The sequence below is a fragment of the Camelus dromedarius genome, chromosome 34 (genome assembly GCF_036321535.1).
Source record: "Camelus dromedarius isolate mCamDro1 chromosome 34, mCamDro1.pat, whole genome shotgun sequence".
Classification (NCBI taxonomy): Eukaryota; Metazoa; Chordata; class Mammalia; order Artiodactyla; family Camelidae; genus Camelus; species Camelus dromedarius.
Genome location: NC_087469.1, coordinates 6,668,089 through 6,692,001, shown reverse-complemented (window position 1 = coordinate 6,692,001; position 23,913 = coordinate 6,668,089). Strand labels below are relative to the sequence as shown.

The following is a 23,913-nucleotide window of genomic DNA, read 5'->3' as shown; positions in this document are numbered from 1 at the left end:
TGTCAGTATTGGCAGAGGATTTCAATTTACGGTAAATTGTGAAATAAAACTTACATACATCGGTATGTAACATCTAAATACGTTCGTATTTAGCAAATCTGTCGGCGCATTGAGAGCGAACAATCAGGCTTGCTTTCTTTGTTTTTGCATGCTGTGATGAACGAGTGAGTTTAAACATTCACCTTCATGTATCATGTGCTTTGAAAGTGGAGACTGAGGAATCTTTCTGCCTCGATTGTGTACCAATAACAAAAGTAAATGATTGGCGAGATGTACTCATGGCTGAATACAGTCAAGCTATCCGAAACAGAGAGAGATGGCAAGAGATTTGGCTCATTTTTTTTTTTTTAAAGAAATTCATCCTCAGTTCTTAAGTGTTTTGTTTATGTCCCTTGAGGAATGAAAAGAAAAACGATTTGTTTTTACTTGTAAGGCCTTACTCAGTTGCCCAATTCCGCAGAAGAACTGGACAGTGAGGACCTCTCAGGTAAGGGCTAGTCATTAGGTAAGGCTCTGCAGTGTCCAACCTGTGGACCCTCCGTCCACTTCCAGAACATGGCCATTTGGTTTGCTGAGCAGTCCATTAGCAATTGTGGGTTTTGAGACTAAAGAAAAACCAGTTTTTATTAACCCTTACTTCCTCCCCACCCACCTCTCTTCCCTGTGGTGGCAGCACGTATATTTAACATTGGGGCTGACGCTGTAATTTAGTAGAGGTCAAATCATCCTTGAGATGGTACCAAAGCCACTCTGTTCAGTGGCTTAAAATAATTCTTATGTTCTAGATATACAATGGTTCATGAGAAATCTATTGCATTTCAAAGCTGTTTAAGGATGTTGGATTATGAGACAAGATCTTTATTTTAAAAAAAAAAAAAAACACCTCTTACTGAGTATCTCCTTTGGAATAGACTAGAAAAGCCATGTCAGAGTTGATCTTTGAAGAAAGGGGTGTGGAAGGGAAAGGAGGAAGGGGGGACAATTGTTTTGTCACACACCATGATGTAAGCTAATTATCCACCTCAGACCTTTTTCACAGCACAGTGCGCTCTTGCAAAAGTAGGCTTCATGCTCGATTCCAGGATTTAGGTGTTACTAATCCAGAATAAGAAGCATATCCTAAAAAGGAGGGGAGAAGAGATTTTAAATGGTCAGAGCTGAACAATTATATGAGCTCCCATGATGTCATGGGACTCCACTGCCAGCCAGCTACAGCTTCGGAAACATTTTGATCGGTCACTTCTTACAAGTCAGTAAGGAAGGGGCCTTCCTCATCGGGAGGAACCAAGGCAGAGGACTGTGGATGTTTCCTCCAGCCTTTTGGAAACAAGGGTTCCGCGTTGCCTCTTTTTAAAGAGACTTCGCTGCAACTCCCTGGAATAGCTGGTTGTTGAGGTGCAGGAAGACCCAATGAGACAATAAGACAGACCCACTGTCTTTCAAAAGCAATAGATTTATTGCCCACTCTGTGCTTCCCGGATGCCTTTTATTTTTCTGTTATGTAGCGTGTCCCCGTCTGAGCTTAGCGGTTGGCTTTCCCCCCCAAGAGCGGAAGCTCCAGGAGGCCACGTTGGTTTTGCTCACTGCTGTATGCCTGTCGTGTCCTAAGCACTCAATTGATACTTGTTGGATGAATAAATGAATTCCAAATCCTGATGAATTTAGATAGATAAATAAATAGAAGATTAGAAAGAGCCGGCCATCAAGGGAATGTTTTATTTTTGCCTCTCATCTGTGGTGTATTTAGAGAAATTGCAGAAACGTTAGCCTGATTTTCTTTTGAAATAAGAGTAGATAAGTCCTTTTCCCTGCTTAGAATGTCAGGCGGGATGTGAGTAATCTCCTCCGTTCTGATCTGGACCATAAATAAAACAGCTCTCTGACACTGTGGCCCTGGCAATTGGATCTTCCCAAGTATGAAGAAGGGACCGAGTTCTCCTCGGCTCTGATCCCTCTTGGCACGTTAGCCAGACAAGGATCACTCAGATATGCGGAAGTCGTTTTTCTCCTCTTTAGGAAAATAGGACTAAATCAGGTTTACCCCTCCCCCAACAGCATCCATTAAGGAATCTCCAGGTCTCGCTCTGCACCAAGTCCGATGCAGCCTTCCTGCAGTTCTGTGAATCGCCCCAGAGTCAGGAGCGATAAACCAGCAACTGTTTGTGTTCATAATAATTTGGTTAAATGAATAATTACGCTGTCCCCTTTCCCTCCCCGCCCCCTCCAGGAACACTGCAGTCAGATTCCGTGGGAGCCGTAAGTCAAGTAGAAAGCGGATGGTCTCAGGCTGGGGCTGGGCTGCCTTTGCATCTGGTTTGATGAACTAATCAAAAACTGATTAGCACCTTTGTTCCAAGGGGATTCTGATTAATCAATTACTATTGATTGTGAGTTTGGCCTCACTCAGCAGCAAAGAGACATCCGAAGAGGGGAAAAAAAAACAACCAATAAAAATTGAGCAGCTGTCATAGTGTTTAAATTTATTAAAACAAAATACATTACTTTTTATGAAGCTGTCTTGAAATGGGTCACTGAAGGGGAGCATATTGATTGAGAAAGGATGAACTTCTCAAATCTCTGTAGCCTAGAGACTGAATTCAATTATAATACAAGACAAACAGGTTAACACCCGTCTTAAACAGTCCATCAATAAATTAGAGTAGGTGTTGCGCATTTAATGCTAAACTGTGGTAATGAATAATATTACCATCCATTCCCTGCTCCATCTGGGTAGGAATTTCATTCTTTCCTTCTTATGGATAAATGTTGCTTCCGCATATCCTTTGAAATAATGACGGTCTGTCTTCTGCACGCCCCTTGCCCCCCACCTCCCCCATCCACCACTGCCACCTCAGCTAATGACAATTTCATAAGCAACATATGGTGCCCCAGCCTCACCCCAGAAAAGCAAGTTGCCCAGCTGATCCTCCTCTTGAATCTGCATTAAGAAATTATGCTTGTGTGTAGTTCAGTGATTTAATTATTGGCAGACCTGGGGAGCTTATCCAGTTCTACTCTGAACCCTTTCATTTACTTTTTGGGGTGTTAACTTTGTTGATGATGGAGCCACAAGAGTTTTGAATTGTTTCATCAATTACATCTGCTGTTTCCTGGTGACAGTTGGTGGTTATTGCCACCCATGTGGAATCGAATAGCTTTAAGTCTATTTATCCTTCTATTTTATTTTCAAACTTTTAAAAGATGTCTCCAACTGCCTCCCTCCCTGCAGCCATGGAAGGGCCTTCAGGGACTGTTTAGCGGAGGTTGGTAAATATCCAATGTGCCAGAGAATGGCCCTCCAGCACAGTCAGAGCAATCCATCAGGCTTTGGCTTTTGAAGCAAAGACACCAGCAAGAAATTCCAGGCTCTCATGCTTCCCAAAGACATGTTTTCAACTCTGGCCCTAAGGATGAGAAAGTGATTTGGAAAAATCAACATCTCCATCACAACCCATAGAAAACTATGGATGGAAAGCTAATTCTGAGTGGCTTTGATTATCCACACTGGGTGTTAAGAAATAGTCTAGGTGAGCCAGCTATTGTCCCTTACGTGGATTACAGAGGAAACAAGGGCTCAAAACTCTGGTCTGGGTTTAGTTAATGGAAGCACTTAAAGGCCGTGAGATCCATAGGTCAGTTCTGGGATGGGATGTCTGACCGTCTGGTTATTATGAGTGTCCTTGAAGTCTGGCTGAACTTGATTTGTATGGCCCTTGATAGCTCAGAAAGCTCTTGCACACAGATTAGCTCATTTGATCTGCACGCACTTGACCATCGCTCGAGTTCCTCCTACGTGCTAGGCTCTGGCCTGGGCACCATGGATGCAATGGTGAACAGGACCACCCGGGAGCTGGAGCTACCGTGGATTTCACGTGCCAGGCCCCTGCCCGCTTAGTTACATTCTAGTCGGGGAGACAGGCTCAGAACACAAGATAGTGTCGGACAGTGACAAATGCCGCAGGAAAAATAAGCCTGGGTAAAGTGAACGCGAGTGACTAAGGCTGGGAAGAGGTGGAGGGTAGTTTCACAATCCACTGGGACAGGAAGACCAACAGAGGAGAAGGAGGCAGCCCTGGAAAGATTGTCATGAAACTCCTGTGAGATTGCTAAGGGAGGGTTGTCAGTCTCGGTTTACAAAGGAGGAAACGGGCTCCAGAGGTGCAATGATTTACCCAAAAGACAGAATCAGAATTTAAGCACATGGTCTTCCCGCCTCTATAGGAAACAAGACTTTAGTTTAAAGGGGTTATCCTGCCGCTGTGAAACCCACACTTCCTTTGTTCTGGGGTCTTCTTGAGAATCTTCTCCCTCTTGGACACTTTGCAGTTCAGCCTGTGCCTCCCGGGAACGAGGAGGGGAGAGCTGGGCTCTCCGAAGCCCATCAGGTCCAGAGCCACGTGCTGACGATCAGGAAAGAGCTCTCAGCCTTGACTCATGCTCTCTTCCATTCAGAGAAGACCTTAAACTCCACTCAGGTGTTTTCAGTGTCATTGTCCCATGGACTCTCCTAAATTATGGGACCAGTTTCCTACTGAGAGGGTCCTAAATGCCATGGAAAAGTGTTGGGTTGCAGAAGGTTAAAACATGTAGATTTACTTAAAGTTCCATTCAGTACAGAAGCAGTAGACTGACACATGGTGTTTGGTCTGCCCCACCTTGTCGATGGCTTTGCCACCATATGAGTTTGAACTTCACAGTGTTGCTGATCTTTCCATAATCCAACATGCTACTGTTTCCCTGGTGCGGAGGAAGAGGACCATCAAATAGGAACTTCCCCTCCAAATTAAAGAGCTGGCAGGCTGTAACACAAAATGTGACTTCCAGTTCTACAGGTTGGACACTGCTTTGGGGTGACTTCACCATGATCATTAATCCATCCTCACACCCGCAAATGCCTGAGGTCCCCTGACGCATCTTTCTACAGAGAGAGATTCCAGTGGGAAATGTCTATTTGGAAACACTTTACAACCTTGTCCTCTTTTATCAGATGTCTGCTCCCTTAAGAAAAACTCCAGTATCATCCTCAGTGCCTTCCTGTTGCTTAAAACGGAAAAGGCAGTCACACCTCTAAGTCCTTATCACTAGGAGATGAACAGAGAGGACTCGGGAGGTCTCTCTGGTGATGCTTAATGTCTTGGGAGGATTGTGTCTGTTGCATTAAGTAATGTCCACTGTTGTTTAAATTAACAAAGTCAAGTTCCTTGAGAAGGGAGAAAAATCAACATTAAAAAAAAAACAAAAAACCTTCTCGTGTCTAGCCAACAACCAGAGCTGGATATCCTGAGACTTAAATGGCACACCCGAATGATAACTCAGACTCGGTGGCCTTCAGCCTTCTGGCCCACCACCTCGACCTCCACCCAGGACAGTCACACTGTCTGCCTTTCTGCATAAATGAACAGAAGGGGCTTGGTGACTTCAACTCAGCTAGTGTTTGTTTCCGGGGCACCTTCCCATCTGAGAACCATGCTGAGTGTGTCGTAAAACCCTCACCCCAAAAGGCTGATAAGTATTTGCCTTGAATCAAAGACTAGAACTGGAATAAAGCCCTGCTTGGGGTTTGCTCCCGCGACTTTCAATTTGGCGAACACTTACTGAGTGTCCGTGATACGCCAGACCCCGGCCCAGAGAGGCTCTTTCATATTCAGCAACACACTGGCCTCTGAAAACAGTCCTGTGAGTTGTATTTATTGTGCCCAGTGGCTCAGAGTGGCTGGTCGACCTGCCCAAATTCACAGAGAAAAGCAGCGAAGCCCAGATCAGTGGGCGAGTGCAGCGCGCTTTCCCATGGGTGGTGCGGGAGGTGAGACCCTGTCCCTTCCTGCATCTCCCGTTCGGGCTTGTTTCTGGAGGATGCTGTAGGCAGTAACTGTATAAGAGCCCTGGGTCCCCATCACCGAGGGGTGACGGAGTGCGGAGCTCTGGGTGGCAGGACGATGAGGCCGATCGATGATGACTGCATTTTTCCTTTAACTAGCTTCACCTAGTTAGTCCCTTTGAAACCTTAGTGTCGCTGCAGTGACATCTCTAGCGTGAAATGCAGCCGAGGGGCAGTACCAGATGCTCGGGAGGCTGCAGGGGAATCACCACGATTTTCTTGCCTTACATTTGTTCCTTCCCTTCCACTTCCCAAGAAGACAGAAAAGAAAGGTTATGCTGCTTGGCGGCCAGCGTGCTCCGATATATATTAACATCTTAATGGGAAAGCTGTGCATGTACTGTATACATTTACTACTCTCTGACAAGAGGGAATTAAATGTCAGAAGGATTTGTAGCATCTATAATTGAATTGGTGCTGAGAAAAGCAAATCTTAAAGAAGAATAACATATTAGGATTAGCAAATAATGTGGCATTTTGTCAGCGCATGCCATTCAGTTTGTTCCCCTCCAGTAATAAAGTTGTGCTTTTTAAAATGCACACTTATTTTTGTGGCCGGGACGGGAGCTCCAATAGGTGATGTGAATGAGAAGCTGCATTTTTCAGATGGTTCCAGGCTTGGAGGTTGGTTTGGTTTTGTCTTTGAGGTCAGATTCTGGTTTTGTCTCCCATGTGGAAAAAGCCACCATCAGGCTTTTTCTTTCTTTCTAGCAAGACGTAGCAAATGACATCAGAGTCATTAAGCTTCCTGTGAGTGGGACTAATCACAACAGCCCTAGGGAGCAGGGGGCAGCGTTCCTGCTTTGAACACTGCTTCTCAGAGTTTCTAAGAAACTGACTTGTCCAGCCCGACCTCGGCCCAGGAGAAAGACTAGAACTGAAGCGAGTGATGGAACTGTCGTGGAAAGTCCACAGCTCTCACTTTTCTCCAGCCAACCGTAGTCAGAGAAATGGCGGGAGGTTGAACTTACCAAGTGTCCTTTAAATAGAGGGAGGAAGACCAGTCTTCTTAGAACCACCCCCATGTCTGACGTATTAAATTTCTGGGGGTTGTTTTTTTAATTTTAGGGGGGAGGTAATTACATTTATTTATTTGTTTGTTTGTTTATTTTAATGGAGGTGCTGGAGATTGAACCCAGGACTTTGTTCATGCTAAGTAAGCATGCATTCTGCCCCAAAAGTATTAATTTTTTTTTTCACTCATCCACTTTTTATTGCTCATCTACTAAATGCCACCACTGACCTAGGGGTTGCGGTTACTGTGGTCCAACCCATTGCAAGCCCAGATGCTGCTTCTCTGCATTTATCTGAGAAAGCTTGGTTCCACTTGCTTAACCTCGTCCAAAATGAACTTGAGCCCCGAAGTATTAATTTTTAAGATGAGACCTCTGGTAGCTTATCATCTTTGGAAAGAATAAGTATGTGCATTTCAAGGGAGGATCTAGCTCACCTGAGATTTTTAATTGCTCCGTCTAGCCTAGGTTGAAATGTGAAGGAAAGCCAAGATGGCGTGGCCGTCCTGCCCTCCGCCGGTGCCGTAACTGTATGTTACCATATCACACCTCTGCTCCCCAATGGTGGACATCTTAGTGTCCTCAGTCTGTGCGACCTGGGCTGAAGGTGGGCCAGCTGCAGCTGCAGTGGGCTGTCTGCTCAGCGACCCCTCTGCCAGCATCCCTGTCTGCCGAGACGAACGTCCTGGCCTTTCCCTGGCTATCTGTGGATCTCTGCCTCTGGCAGCAGAGCCGTCTAGGCTTTTCACAGATCCATGGTTAAAGCATTCGCACTGCGCTTTATGTCACGCCTCCCATGCCAGGTGGTAAGGTAGCCATAGAAACCAGGATCTGTTCCAGAGCCCTGTTGTAACACAGGCAGCGTGACTGCCGGAGCACTGCGTTAGGAGATGCTGGCAAGTCATTTGAGGAGGGAAAGCCAGCAGAGAAAGAGAAGTCCCCTGGAGGGAGGGGAAGGAGGCTCAAGTTCCATAGCAATCGCTTTCCTTGTCCCACACTAGGGACCAAGTGCCTTTAGAACTGCCCCCTTCGTGTGGCCCACAGGACTGGGCCAAGCCGGGTCGCCTGGCCCAACGTAAAGAAACCTGAGCAGTTCGGGCCGCCCCTCTCGGGAGAGCCTTTGACATTTTTTGTCCTCACAGTTTCTAAGATGCTGATGGGAACCCCGGCTGGCTGAAGCTCTGACCCAAGCAGTGGTTGCCAACTTAGCATTCTCCAGGCAGCTCATAAACTTTCACCTGGAGCCACGTTGTTCCGGCTTTTGGCCAAAAGAAGAGCTCACTCATGAATACTAAATAGTTCATGTTTGATCTGTCCTTAGAGAGTCTTATGTCACACTTAGAGCCACAGCCATGGCAGAGCCACAGCCATGGCACAGCATAGGCCAGTGGGGACAGGAAGGACTGGGCCACAACTCTGCGTTGTCATGAACGCTCCCAGCATCTACAAAGGGCACCTGAAAATCAGGCTCACAGAAGGACAAGGCCTGAGTTACTTGAAGTCACGTGTGAAGTGACCCAGATGGCCTTCTGCACTGTGTCACCTCGACATCCTTGGTTCTTCAAGGCTGGACTAACTTTTATGCCATAAGTGTACCCCCAAGTGAAAACGTGGCTCTCCTCTTTGTGGTGGTGGGGAAAAACTTCATCCCACAGGTATGAATGCTGTTACACCTGTTACTAAGTGAGGGGGACAATCTCGTCTCTTAGAGAACACAAAACACTCCCTCTGAACCGGAGAGCTGTCCATGTGGCTAAGGATCAGGCCCGTTGCAAGTGCCTTAATGCCCACATTTATTTTCCAATGTAGAAGCTGAGGGCAGCCCTAGAGTCTGGCTCTTTGGTCTCCTTCTCTCCCTGATTCAGAAAAGCTGCCCGGAATCTGGAGAGCAGGTCCCCAGGAAAGTTTCTAAGACCTGGGTTAAAGAGTCTGCATCCCAGAGGAAGAGGACCTTTGGGTGACAGTGAAAGTCATAGACTTTCCCAAGGTTTTCACTTAGAGGTAATTTCTCAAGGAACTGGCCAGAGCTTTTGCTTTGTCAGCAGAATAGGAAAAGCCACATGGCCAATGGACTTTGTTGGAGCCATACCCCTGTTGGTGGTGGGTGTCGCCGTCAGGTTCCGGTGTTCATCCTACTCCATTAATTGGGTGCCTCTTTGTTTAGCATCTTGCGTCACTGCTTCATGCTGTAAGCCAGGCACCAGCCCACAGGTACAGGCAGTTCAGAACTAAGGGTAGGTAACCAGCCTTCACCTGTGCCCCCCACCATCTCGGGCCAATCAGTGGCACTAAAAATTCCCCACTCAAATGTAAATTGGTGCAGCCACTATAGAAAACAGTATGGAGATTCCTTTAAAAACTAAAAATGGAGTCATATGCTCCAGCAGTCCCACTCCTGGGCATACATCTGGAGGGAACTCTAAACAGAAAAGATACAGGCACCCCAGTGTTCATAGCAGCACTATTTACAATAGCCAAGACATGGAAGCAGCCTAAATGTCATCGACAGGTGATTGGATAAAGAAGACATGGTATATATGTGTGTGTGTGTGGTATACACACACACATACATATATATGTATATATATAATGGAATATTACTCGGCCATAAAAAAGGATGAAATCATGCCATTTGCAGCAACATGAATGGTCTTAGAGATTATCATACTAAGTGAAGTAAGTCAGAGAAAGACAAATATAATATGTGGAAACTAAAAAAATTACACAAATGAACTTACTTATAAAACAGACTCATAGACATAGAAAACACACTTATGGTTATCAAAGGGGAAAAAGCAGGGAGGGACAAATTAAGAGTTTGGGATTAGCAGATACAAACTGGGAACCATTTAATACCTTGTAATAACATATAATGAAAAAGAATATATATATATATTTATATCTGAATCCCTATGCTATACACCAGAAACTAACACAGCATTGTAAATTAATGATAGTTTAATTAAAGTATTATAAATCAAGAAAACCCTCCCCTTCCACCCCACATGAGGACACAAAAAAAAGAATGAGATGAGACTGGAAAGGAGGCCAGGCCGAGCCAGAGGTGGCCACAACTGTATCAGTTGTGAAGCCTGGGGCGGGGAGAGGCGGGGAGGAGCTGCAACCCACAGCGTTCCTGGTAAATTCAACATCACTTCCCATATGTCCGTCTGCAGTCATTGAAGGCAGGGAAGATGTCTTGTTGATTAACTGATGGTAGTAAACTTTCTGATCAGAGTGGATATCAGAAGATAGCCGGAGAGATCACCCTTAAAAGGATCTGTAAAACATGTACGTCCTTGAGGGTGGGGAAGACAGCGAGAACCCAGGTATTTAAGGTGGGCGGAGGGCAGGGAGGGAAGAGCCACACTGAGCACCTTCAGCTCAGAGTTGATGGGGTGCAAAGGTCAAACAAACAGCTTTGGCTGGAGAAATTAACCCCATAGATACAGACCTTGTGAGGTTGGTTGGTGGTTTTTTCTTTATCACAGAGCTTCCCCCTCCTCCCTCCTCCTCTCCTTTCTTCTCTCTCTCTCTCTGTCTCTCTCTCTCTCCCCCCACCCCCAGGCTTCTAGAATGTTCTTGTGCCTAGGCATGGGGAAGGCAGTCCTGTAACAGTGGACACGAGGGTGTGTTCCCGAGTGGGTTAAGTGTAGTGGGACAGTTTCTCTCTGCTCGGTCTTCCCGGGGCGAGGCCTCTCTCCACTTCGCCTCTTGTACGTAACCTTCCCCGCTCCTCAGTAGCTGACATCACTTTGTTTTTCTCACCCAGTTCTAAGACCTAGGGAGTTAGTTGCAAGACCCTTTTCTCTCACTGGGTCTGAAGCCCGTGGCCATCAGAGATGAGTTAATTCTCATTCCTGCAAGATCCCCTATTTTGACAGCTCCCTCGGGAAGGCACAACTTTCTGGCTTTTCCATCACTTTGGTCCCCGCTGCCAGCAATTCTGAATTCGTGCAGTCGGGATGAGAGTCTCCCAATTGTCAGCACCGTCCCCCAGCAGGTCCAGGGGCACCCCCACGGGAGTGCACCCCGTTAACAAGCCCACGTCCTGTCGGCTCTGAAAACTTTCTGTAGCTGAGTCCTGCCTGGTTGAAATGACTTTCAGGACACGGAGGCTGCCACATGTGTGGCAGGCGGCTCTTGGGGCTGCGGCGGGAGATTCCTCTCTGCCTCGTTTCAAGTCGAGCTTATTAGACATGTGGCTGGAGGGGCCGGCACATCACGGAGCGGGCTAATTGGCTGCAGTGCACTCTGCCTCCAACCCATCTCCATTCTCCAATTAAACTCCCATCATCCGGTTGTCCTGGGTGACCCGCTGCTGCCTCTGATTTGGCACTTCTGTTTGGGTCTGGATTGGGGATTTTTTTGGGGGGGGGTCATCCTTTCAAAGGTAACTTAATGAAACACTTTAAATACTTCATTTTTTAATTTAAGCTCTTTTAATTAAAGCACTTTTCACGGACCCCTCAGTCACGAGTTATTTCCCCACATCCTTCAGTACTTAATCTCGGAGCAGAATTGGAAATATCGATAGAAAGTGTAATTCATGCCCTCCTGCTGAAAGCGTTGTATCAGGTTTCGGCTCAAAAGAGCACCATTACCTTTAGCTGTCACGGATCGTACACTTGATCGATAAACTTCAAATATTATTAGAGGTGGAGGCTTCAGAGATTTGCTCTGTTCTTTGGAGAGAGACAGAGATAAATCTTTCTTAAAAATTGACTCGAATTTGCACTCTCCGTCTTCCTGGTGAAATGCATTTCTCTTAGGCGTCCAGCAACTGCTATGGGGGCAGATTTATAGGCCTTGTGCTTCTTGTACTGAAAGATTTAAATGGTAAATCCTTCACATATGACTTCACAAATCATGTAAAGTTAAAAGATTTTTACCGTTTCTGTTGCTGCTGTGCTTAAATTGTAAGGTACAGCTAGTAAATCATTTTAATGGAGGTGTCGCAGTTGACTCAATAAAAAAAAAAAAAGACAATGGTTTAGCTTCCACTCCAAAATGTTAATGTATTAATCAACGGGAGAATAATTGTTTTTTACTACATTATAAATCTCGGTTGCCATTAGGATTTCAGCAAGGGGTGATGTAGCCACATTCCTAAATTAAAATTGTTTACACTGCCACACATCCATTCTGCATGGCCATAGCTCATCCCGGGTTCATTCTGGAGTTGTTCCCCCGCCAAATGTGTCGTTCCTCAGTCGAAAGAAGACATCCTGAGGGAGTGCTGCTTATAAAGGAAAACTAATTGCATCGTGAAGTGTTAAATAAATAAAATGAAAGCCGTCAGTGGCAATGGACAATTATTCCTTGCTGTCTCTTTTGAAATAGGTTTTTAGCTTGTAGACGGAGGCTGACTCCCTCGTACATCCTAAATGTAGCGGGCATGTCACTTGTCTCCAGTCTTCTAGTCCTTGTTTTATCTCTAGGCAGCTGTGGCTTTTGAGCTCCTTGCTTCTCCCACGCAGGTGCCTGGCAGGGAATGGGTCACTGGGCGTCTCTAGAAAGATGCTCCAGTCTGCCCTCCACAGCTCCCGTGACTGCCTGAAGGGGCGTTATGCGCACCCTTACATGCTTTGGTCGGCCTCCTTGCTAGGATCTGCAGCTGGATTCAGACAGAGGGAACGCCAAGGCCAGGTCAGGACTGGACAGACTCTGTTTCTTCCCTCGGGGCTCCCTAAATTTGTCCCCTCTACGCTAGTATCTGATGCCGCTCAGAATGAAATAGCCTTGAGGGGAGAACAGATGCGTTCAGCACTGGACAGGGCGGCCTGTTCCCTCGGTGAGACTTGATCCCTCCCAATTGTCCGCTCTGATTCCTCCATTAAAAAAGACGGTGGCCTCTGAGCCTGGAGGCAGTATCGCCAGGGCTTCTGGTGTCTGGTAATGAGCTCTACATCCCTATTCCTCTTCTGATTTCAACAGATTCTCGAGCAGGTGAAGAAGGCTCGATCAGGGCGGTGGATCACGCCGTGATCGGCGGCGTCGTGGCCGTGGTGGTCTTCGCCATGCTGTGCCTGCTCATTATCCTGGGCCGCTATTTTGCCAGACATAAAGGTAAGCCAGGCGCTTGGGTGGGCAGGAGACCTCGTGTCACCACACCCTCTGCCTTCTGGGGACTTTGCAAGGTTGTCCTTGATAAGCAGTTTGGTTTCTGTGGTCACATAGCCTATTTGATTCCTGAAACTGGGAGAAGAAAAAAAAAACAACAACAACAAAAAAACCCCCAGAAATCTTAGCAGCTGGTGATTAAGACTCCGAGGGTTGATGAGCAACACGCCTTGATTTGGATTTTTCTCTAAATATAAAGCTTTTTAGGTTTGCTATCCTACAATCCACCATTGGGGACAGAGGGAAAATTACAAAGTAGGGGCTGGTGTGTGAGGTGTGGCGTGAACCCCCAAACAAGAAACGGGGGGGACCACACCCGTAATCTACTGCTTTGTGGGAAGCAGGTGGACTGGCTCTGCTCCCTGGTCCCCAACTCTGGGTAAGCTGGTTACAGTGGCTGGAATACTTCCTTGGTTTGATGTGCCTTAAAAGCCACATAAATATGTATTTTTAAAATTATCGGTGCAATTGATTTAAATTGCCATTAATCATCACACTTATCAACCGTGCAGTCTGGATGGGCAATCATCTTTGCCCACGCTCCTCCTCTCCACCCCCTGCTGCTCTGAGCCTCTTCTACCCTCTTGGTAATTTATTCTTCCTTTTCTTTGGAGGCCCTTGTCTGTCTCGGTTATTTTTCCCAAGCGCTGTGCAGGGAGCTCCCGGGCCTTTGCTGTAGTGTGAACTCTGGGCGCTGGCAGACTGCCTGATTGTAGAGCTTGGGTTTGGGGAGGGTCCTGTGAGCACAGCAGTGGAGGCCCAAGGGATTTGACCATCGCCTTGAGAAGCCAAAGTGCCCATCTCGAGTGTGAACGGATTTGGGGCCCTCAGCCCTGTGGGTCCCCTCTGCCCCGCCCAGGAGGCAGCCTGTCTGGCCGAGATCTCCCAGCCTCCTGATGGAGCCAGGAAGGTCAGACCAGAGAGCAGGGCCGGCGTCCGCACAGCAGCTGTGGGAAACCAGGGGAAGAGGGACGTGGTCAGGGGGACATTTGACTGCCTGCTTTCTCAGATTTGTCACTTTGAAAACTTGAAAACGCAGCAAATCCACCGGCCTTTTTTTACTTAAGCATCTTTGAGAACACAGTACATAAGAGGAAGAGGGTTAGTGGATTATGACGGGCAATGTACGCTCCACCTATATTTCATACCGAGGCGCAATCCTTATCTTTCTCCATGTGACCCGTTGGGACTTGCTGATAAGAGTGTCACCAACTCTGTAACGTTCTGTCTACTGTCATTATAAAGTGGCTGTGCCAATTAGCAAATCCATGAATCTGGGTCCGGGCTCGAGTTCCCTTAGGAACGAGAATCACTTGTTCCTGAAGGCAGATCCCACGCCTCAATTACAGCTGTTATGAGATCCAATTATTTCTCGATCTGGAACCCCCAGCCCAAGGTGGAAGGCAGAAGAAAAACCAAACCTACCTGGGCAAGTTCAAGCACATCCTCCCTCACGGATCGGCAACAGTTGCTTCCTGAAGCCAGGAGACGAGGATTCCAATAAATGATCTGAGATGACCCCAGAACGGCAGCAGGGCCCTAATTCATGTCTTGGCTAATCGCTCTTCCTTGCTTTGGTCTGTAACCATGTATGTGCACATATGTGGCCATTGGTCCTGGGCGGTTACCGCTAATACGCTAGTCAGCAGCTCTCCAGCTTTCTGCATTTTTAGCTCCCACTCACGTCTTCTGCTGCTGACATCCTCTGGTCATAATCACTGCTCTAATGTCTCATTTGCTGAATTATATCGCAGCGGTTCAGTTGGAGTGGTGCCTTTGGAACCCCCGGATCCCCATGTGTCTCACCCACCTCGCTCTCTTCTTCCAATTGTTTTTTCCCCTCTGCTGCCTGCACACCACTTCGGCTGATGATGGCCATAAAGCACGTTGCCATCTCTGTACCACTTTGCACAGAGGCCATCAGACAGTCACGGTGCTTTACCCCTTCATCTTTCAGGTACATACTTCACTCATGAAGCCAAAGGAGCCGATGACGCAGCAGACGCAGACACAGCTATAATCAATGCAGAAGGAGGACAGAACAACTCGGAAGAAAAGAAAGAGTACTTCATCTAAGCAGCCTTTTTGTTTCCATGAGGTGTCCAACTGGCCCTATTTAGATGATAAAGAGACAGTGATATTGGAACTTGCGAGAAATTCGTGTGATCTTTTATGAATGGGTGGAAAGGTGCGAGACTGAGAAGGCTTGGGATTTGCTGTGTAAAAAAAAAAAAAAAGAAAAGAAATGTTCTTTGAAAAGTACATTCTGCTGTTTGACACCTCTTTTTTTGTTTGTTTGTTTGGTTTTTTTTTTAAGTTTTATTTCTTCCTACCAAGTCAAACTTGGATGCTTGGATTTAGTTTGGATAGACTGCAGAAAATTCTGTGCCTTGTTTTTTTGTTGGTTGGTTGAGTTCCCTTTTTTTTTTTTTTTCCTTCCTTCCTTTGTGCGGATTTATTTTTTCCCCCAAAAAATTTTGGATATGGTCCAAAATCTCCCATTTTGGAATTTGCCTGCTGGGATTCCTTAGATCCTTTCCCCTCCCCTGATTTTGTTACTGTTGTTCCTTTCATTTTGTTGATTTTTTTTTTTGAAGTAACTGCTTTCTGTTCAAAATTCAGTTTCATAAAAGGAGAACCAGCACAGGTTAGATTTCATAGTTCAGAACTTAGTGTATCCATGATGCATTCTTCTCTGTTGTCGTAAAGATTTGGGTGAACAAACAATGAGAACTCTTTGCTGCTGCCCGTTTTTCAAATACTTAGAGCAGCGAAGACTAGAAACTTAGACTGTGATTCGAAACTGTTCTGTTCGCTGTGGAACTACATTACAGGGTTATCTGCAAGTAAGGTGTGTCACAATGAGATTGAATCTGTCTTTAATTCTGTGTCTGTAGACGGCTCAGTAGAGATATCCCACGCTGTCCAGAAAGGTTCGGGGCGGAAAGGGCTCCTCCTTTTTCAGTGCCCTAAACAGACCTGACAGGTGAGGTCTGTTCCTTTTATATAAGTGGACAAATTTGAGTTGCCCCAGGAGGGGAAGTAGGGAGGGGGAAAGATCGGTCTGCTCTGGTTATTTCTGTTCCAAACGATTCCATCCACCTTTCCCAATCGGCCTTACTTCTCACTAATTTGTAGGAAAAAGCAAGTCCGTATGGTGTGCGAATGACTGGATGGGACAGGGGTTTTTTGGGTTTTTTTTGGTTTTTGGGTTTTTTTTCTTTTTTCCTTTGTGCTTGGTTAGCAAGGCAGTAGGATGTGGCCTGCATGTACTGTATATTACAGGTATTTGTCATGCTGGGATTTCCAACTCAAATCCGTGTGAAACTTTCATTCCTTCCGATTTGGCCGGACAAAGGCAGGAGGTACAAAAGAAGGGCCCGTATTGTTCTCACACTGGTCTGCTGTCGATCTCAGTTCTCGAAAGGTCAGAGCCGAGGTGGAAAAACAGCATGTAGGGATTTTTTCAGTTACTTAATCAAAACTCAAATGTGAGTGTTTTTATCTTTTTACCTTTCATACACTAGCCTTGGCCTCTTTCCTCAGCCTTAAGAACCACCTGCCAAAAAATTCCTGGCCCTCGCATGATGACAGCCATAGTGCACCGCTACTGAAATAAGTCACCTTGAACCTGTCTTAGATGGGGAGCCTTGGGAAAAAGAGGAGTCAAGTTAGCATTTACAGGTTGTGGTTTTTTTTTTTTTTTAAAGAAATGTGGGGATTTTCACTGAAACGTCTAGGAAATTTAGAAGTAGTCCTGAAGGACAAAAACGAAACTCTTACCATATGTTTTGGTAAGGCTTCAGACTCCAGAACCCAGTCGCTATGGAAAGACGGCATCAAAAAAAAAGATAGATCTATATATATATATAAATATATATTATATAACATTTTCAGTGAGTAATTTTGGATTTTGCAAGGTGCATTTTTACTCTTGTTACATTATGTGGAAAAAACTGACGCTGATTTATTTAAAGAGGAAAAAAAGTGTCAACTCTTTGTTATTTGAAAGCGTGTTTATTTTTCTTGTCTTTATTTTAACCTTTGATAGAACCATTGCAATACGGGGGCCTTTTGGGAACGGACTGGTATATAAAAGAAAATCCATATCGAGCAGCATTTTGTTTTCCCCTCTCCCATCCCCAGGCACTTAACCAAGACAAAAAGCCACAACGAACATCCCTTTTTCAATGAATTTTATAACATGCAGCTCTATTCCGAGCCCTTAGCGCCCATTCTGACCATAGTATAATCATATCAAAGGGTGAGAACCATTTAGCATGTTGTTGAAAGGGTTTTTTTCAGTTGTTCTTTTTAGGAAAAAAAAACAAAAAACAAAAAACACACAAAAAAAAAAAAAAAAAAGGAAAAAAACCTACCATGACTCACAGAATTGGCATCTCATTCGGGGACCTCCCATCTTTCCGTTTGAAAAGTGTACAGTAGTGCAGTGCTTCTGGCGTGACTCTATGGCTTACAATGTCGACATGTCTCAGGTTCATGTGTTTTGATTGGTGTTTTCCGTCTCAGGTAGATTGCAAAGTGTAGGCCCCACACATTGGAAAAAATAATAATAATAATAATAATAATAAAAACAAAGCAAAAACAGGAAATTATGGATTTTAGTTGTATATTGGTTTATGTATTTTTTCTTAAGTATACAGTGCACTGTTTGAAATGTATTGTTGAGTATTACTTTGTACAGGTTGAACACTTTTTTTAGAGTGAAGAAAGAACAAACTTGTTTTTTTTTTTTGTGTTTTTTAAAGGAATATAAAATGATGAAGGATGTATAATTGATGCCAAATAAGCTTGTTCTTTAGTCACACCGACGTCTGACTTTTCCCTTTAGGCCAGTTCTGTTTTTAAGGTGTACATGAACGATGTTACGGTGTAAGAGACTCCATATCCATGTGTTCCCATTCCCATTTTGTATTGGTTCATGTATACCATTTTTACAAAAAAAAAAGAAAAAAAAAGAAGTACTATAAAATATCTGTCTTCTTAATAAAAAAAAATTAATGTTACCAAGTGATCCTTTAATCTCATTCTGGACTTCTTACGGACACCCCGGCCTGGGAGAAGATGGGTCCCCGGGCCGGCTTTCTCCTTAGGACCTCGCGCGGGGCCGGGCACGCGGGCAGTAGGTGCTAGGAGGTGCTGCTGGCTGGGCTGCTTGGAACCGCCTCTCCTCCTCCGCTTATCGCCCCTGTCCTTGCTCTCTCCTCCCCTCTCAGCAGACAGGCGGGCCAGGTGCGTCAGCATCGTGGACTCAGCGATCTGTGCAGGTGCGCAGGCGGCAGTGGCGGGCCAGCCGGGACCAGCCCCTCCGATGCATCGGTCTCCTGCCCTCCCTCCCCTACTTCCACCCGCCACCCCCACCCGCTCCCCCGTGTTGGCTGCTCCACCTGTCTCTTCCTTTGGGATTTCGTGTCTTAACAATTCATCCTTCCTTCTTCCTTTCAAGTTCTCTCTCCTTTAACAAAAAGACGTCGTGATCTGCGAAGGACCGGCCCGGCCGCCTGCAGAAGATTGTTCTCACTTACCCTTCAGGCTGCTGGGGCTTCCCGGCCTGGGTGTCTGCCAGGATCCGGTCTGTTGTCGTCCGCCTTGCCTTGCAGGCTGAGGGAGCAATAAACACTCTTGCTGGTGACTGACCTTTCACATGCGCAGATCATCCGGGAGCTGCCCCTAACGGTCCTTTCCCACCGTTCACCCAGCTGTGGCTGAGTTCCCCTTCTCTCTCTTGGGCAGGTCATGGGGAAAGCGTAGCAGTGGAAGAAAAGGTAAGCTGGAGAAAAGCCAAAGGCTGTGGACCTCATTTCCGCCTCTTCCATCGTGGCCTGGTCTCTTGCCAGTCTCTGTAAAGATCAGCTATTCAGACCCACAGTTACTGAGCACCAGCCGAATGTTCACATTGGGAGAAACACGGGGACGCGTCAGGTCGTCTCCGGAGACTAGCCAGGGCATCAGTTACACTCACCTAAAAACAGGAAATGGTTCTCAGCTGTAGCCAAGGAGCCAGAGAGTGCCGAGGGGATTTCCTGGAGGGAAATCTGTGAAGGCTAGGGAGTCAAGACAGCTTCCTGGAGGAGCTGACGCCCACTGGACCCTAAAGGATGGTTTAGAGGAGAGCGAGTGCGAGTTGGAGGTATAAAGGGCTGACCTGGACGGGAAGAATAAAGCAAAATCAGGCGGTGCGTGGAGGGTGGGAGCAGTCGTGTGGTGGTTCTCGAAGTCCAGACGGCAGTCAAAATTTGAGGGGCCCCCTCCAGCCTCTGCCCCAGGACAGGGCGTACTGGTTCATCATAACTCTGTAAAAAGATCACTATGTGTGGCAGAGCCTAGAGGCCAAGAGCACATGCTAAGAGACTGCCGGGGTTCGAACCCCGCTCTACCACCTTGTTAGCTGTGAAACCTCAGGCAAGTTCCCCAACCAACTGGCCTTGGTCTCCTGCTCCATAAGGTAAGGGTCCCCATCTTAGGAGAGAGAAATGAGATTAGCAAATAAGGTGCCAGGCCCAGGAAGCACTCCTGATGTGTTAGTCATCACACAGGACAGAGGCAAATGGTGATGAAAGAGATGGAAGTTCACCCAAGAAGAGGCGACCCCTCTCGTGGAGAGAGCTCTCCGGGCTCCTGTGCATGTGGACACTTCGTGCCCTTGTGAAGCCTGCGTTAGAATGTTTAAGGAGCCCTTTCTCCTGACCGCTCATTAGTACAGTCAGTCCAGGCCTCCTGACAGGCAGCATGTCAGTGTCCCCCACCCTCTCCCCTTCTCTGTAGCATGAAGCTCCAGTTTCAGATGCAACCGGCAAAGGGACCCAAGAGGGTCACCGAACTGAGGCAGACATGAGGTGGCGACTCTACACATTTGCCGCTGAGTCCCATGGGGTATGCAAATACGATACGAAGGCGCCAGAAGCAAGAGTTTGATAAGTTGCCCAGCCCTTCATCCAGGATGGGGGCCAAATGGTCCTCGTTTCCTCCAGAGAGTTTCCACAAATGTTCTGGCCTGCTCGCATTCTCCAAATGCATCAGCTGGAACCCCGAGGTGCTATGCGGGTGTTAATTGGTGCAATCTTTCACTGTCTTCTGTCTACTGGAAATGTAATTCTTGTACTGCTGTGGATGCACTCCATGGAGAAATGTCCCTTTGATTCTGTCATCCGGAGCCTTAAAGCAACGGTGCAGTCACCGTGCTGCAGGTGGAAGGACCCTGCTTAAGGGAAGGCATTTTGTTTCATTATAAAATGATGCTTAAGACCCTTTTTGCCAGGATGCCGAGTCCTTGGCCCTTTGTCGTGAAGAACTGGCAGCCAGATTCTTTCAGAGTGAAAGTTCCATCCACAGCCGCATGAGTATAGTTTGGAAATATTTCCAAAATGAAGCACTTGGATGTCCTGATGCACTGTACAGAAGGAAAGGGGGACTCTTGGCCGTCATTCAAAAGACTTTGGGGACCAATATATTGAAGTCAGTGGTGGGCATGCAGCAGGCACTTTGCAAGTAGTTGATCATTACAGGGAGACTAACTGAGCATCTGGTTGCCCGAATGTCACTTTATAGTCGGAACAGTTCCCCAATTCTGTGTTTCAACCTTGACATTTATAAGTCCAACCTCAATACAGGTAGCTTCCAAGTTGGCCTTAAAGAAATGAGCCAGCCAGCCCTGACTTTAGTGCTGTCGGTCCCATCACACTCAAGGACCTGCCGGGACAGTGTATCTGTTCTTGCCTATGAGGGATGACAGTTTTGGTAACGGCAAAGCAAAGCCTCACCATTGCCCGCATCTATTGTGAGAGGCCTTCAGAATGATGTATGGCATGTTAGAAACATTCAAACCAAATTCCATGCCTTATTTGTGTTCATCTCAAAATTGTTAAATTGTTCTCTAATAAGAGCCACAGTATTCAATGCCCCCGTGTCACCCCCACCCCACACCATTACACATACCAGCAAAAGGGTGCTAAGCACAAGGATAATGTGAGCACCCCAAAACGGAGACTTGAAAGCAAGTCTTCCGATCCTCAGCTTCTAGGCTCTTCTGTACACAGGTGATTTGTTTTGTTTTGTGTGTTTTTAATTGCTCATTTCCAAGGGAACATAAACTATCTACTGCCCCTGGTGGTCAGTGTAGGAAATGCAATTCAGACTTTGCATATTTAAGTATGGAATCAATTCCAACAAGGAACCAGACTTAAAGTCGACTGCTTTTTCTCTTCACACACACGCACACCCACCCTCGAGTCCCATTTTACTCTCTCCTAATCCTTGGGGGTGTTAAGCTGTGGGTGGTGATTCCTGAGAAAGTGAAAACTTCCACTGAGGGTCAGATCAACGCAGGACTTCCCCAGCTGCCCTCCAAAGGCGCACTGCTCACAATCATATTTCAGACATGATCGCCTTAAATCTTCCTTAAGTGCTATCTTCTCAGGTTAATTAATCACCAGGCTTAAACTTGCTGTTACCAGCAGGAAGTCCATCCTGAAGTCAGCAATGTTACGATTGCATCTTTTAATACTGTTTATCCTGCATTAGTGTTTACTTAGGGGGAAAATTGATCCGTAATTGATATTTCAGTCTTCCAGAGCTGGTGTTGGAAGAGCCTAATGCAAGCCTTTAATAGCAAGCAAATATTTAAATCCCTTAATGGTGGCTGAATATTGAAATGTGCAACTTTATTACTCCTTTTGGTTTGCTTTCTCTGTAGTTGTGTATTTCATCGTTTAAACTTGCAACGGATGCTGGCAGGCTGGAGTCTAGCTAATCCGCAAAAGCTGTTTGCCCAGACACAGCAGCCCTGATTAAAAAGTATTGCTATGGAAAGAAGTCTTCTGCACTAATCAGTCTCTGTTAGCTAGTGATGAAATTACTATCCATCTCTCTCTCTCTCTTTCTTTCTCTCCCTCTCTCTAGGCCTGTTTTCTCTAACCTCCTCTCCCAGAATAAAGTGATGAGGGCAGCTCTAGTGTTGCAATTAGGAGCATGAATCTTTTATCGTTTGGACAAGGAAGGGAAAATGCCATTACTGTCAACTGAAATGTCCTACTTGGGTTTTTTGCTCCTCCTTCCCTGCCAAAGCCCATTGCTGCTGCTGAAAGTGTATAATGTTCACAGCTGTTCTTGGTGGCTTGATTCTTAACACAGCCAGAAATGTAGCCCGGGAGATGCTTAAGACACTGTATGGAAAATAATAGATTTCCTTGCAGAGACACCAATGCATCAAGGAGGGTCCTGAGTCACGTTAGACCCAGCCAAGATCACCAATTTTCTCCCTCTCTGGCTTCAGTTACAGAGGCTATTGCTTAAAAAAAAAAAAAAATCAGGCCCTCTTGAATCCTCTGTTTTCCCGGTTGGTTTCTATCAGCACCCCCACGTCTCTGGCTGCGGCGGCCTCTGTCTCACCACTCACCCCCAGCAGCTGTGACATCTGAGCAGAAGCAGTGCCTGCAGGAAGTGGAAAAGAAAGGATGCTACAGATCGGAGAAGAAGAACTTGCAGGGGAGCCAGCCACGCAAGAGCTAAGACTGGTTTCACCAGCCGGGGCTCCAGAGACAGACGTGGCCGTGTTGAAGGTCACTGCGACCATCCTAGCACAAAGGTGGGGTCCTCCCCTGTGGGGCATCTCCGTGCGGCCATCACGAATGCCAAGACGTGGTGTAGGTAGCTCGCTAGTTTCAGCCATCCAGCCCCATCGCCACGCCGCCTCCCAGACCCAGCCCTTAGTTAGGACGCTCTGGGAAGGAGACGCCCTTTGGCAGGTCAAGAGGGAGTAGCTGCTCGGTCACAAACGTTTGGAAGGCTGCAAGGAGGAAACAGCCAACAGTGCATCACAAGGTTGCAGCTTCCAGACTGTTTCTGCAAATGCATGTCAAAAGCCATGTGTTTCTTCGTCCCAGAGTGCCTCCCCAGCCGTGCCGGAAGGAAAGGTAAAGGCCACTGGCCAGAGCTCCCTCGCTCTTCCGCTCTAGGGGCCGCCACAAACACCCCCAGCCGAGTTGCCACCACTCCCCCACTGTTTTCATTCTCAGCTTCTCCTAAATGGAAACCATTAATCACACTAAATTGTGCAATGATTCCGTGATAGGGAGAATGCTGATGGCAAAAATCATTCTCCTTTGTTGTGCCAGGCAGGCAAAAGGCAGAAGTATTAGCTTGTTGCCCTGCCTGGCTCCTTGCAAATGCTGACCGTGTGTTTGCCCACGCAGCTGCCTCGATGCTCAGAGCTTAATTTAGCGCTGGTCTAAGGCATACAAATGTTGACGGAATACGAGGCCCCCAGCCACCTCTTCCGTATTCCAAGGACCGCCAGGAAACTTGTACCTGTGGGCTCTCCTCGAAGTTCTTTCCCATCTCAAGGGCCCCAGATCTGGGGGAGGGATGCTGTGGGACTCGTGGAAGACCCAAGGTGGTCTCAGACGGGGTGAGCTGGCAGGGTAAGCTGCACCACCCGCCCCCCCCCCCACACACACACATCACTCCTGCCAGCTGGATTTCAGAAGAAGCCAGGTGTGGGTACCAAGGAGGCTTTTTGCCTTTCAGAGTTTGATGTCTGCTTTGCTTTCGACAAGCCTCTTTGTAAGCCACCCCTTCTGAATTAGAATCATTTTCCAAAAGCTCTTAAGCTATGATTAATGCCAGGGCTGTTTTTAACAATCATCCTGCCAGTCTTAAGCTGTAGTCATTTTCAATAATTTGGAGTGCTCAAAGGCAAGCCAGGAGTTTGTTGACAACAAAACCCGTAAGAGCACAGCCAGGCAGCCACAAAAGATGGAAAAGCCAAGGGACCATTTGGGCTTAGCGGCCTTTCTGCTCCCAGAGTTTCGCCACTAAAAGTTTGATTGAACGCTCGCAATGCGTTAAGGATCCAACTGTGAACATGGCTCTGTGAGAGGG

At 46.7% G+C, this 23,913-nt stretch overlaps 1 protein-coding gene across 9 annotated transcripts in view; it reads left to right on the top strand.

The window, feature by feature from the left end:
* The window catches only part of CADM1 (cell adhesion molecule 1), a 321,388-nt gene extending 297,901 nt beyond the window's left edge, over positions 1-23,487 (top strand). For 4 of the 9 annotated variants that reach the window (XM_031443640.2, XM_031443638.2, XM_031443636.2 and 1 more), the window contains 2 exons: positions 12,829-12,960; positions 14,972-18,041. In XM_031443640.2, the coding sequence (XP_031299500.1) occupies positions 12,829-12,960; positions 14,972-15,090 (251 nt within the window). In that variant the 3' untranslated portion in view covers positions 15,091-18,041. Of the gene's footprint in view, positions 1-433; positions 488-2,227; positions 2,543-12,828; positions 12,961-14,971; positions 18,042-21,933 lie in introns of those variants that run through there. The other 5 variants (XM_031443637.2, XM_031443634.2, XM_064482070.1 and 2 more) reach the window with 4 other exon arrangements.
* The last annotated feature ends 426 nt before the right edge of the window (positions 23,488-23,913 follow it).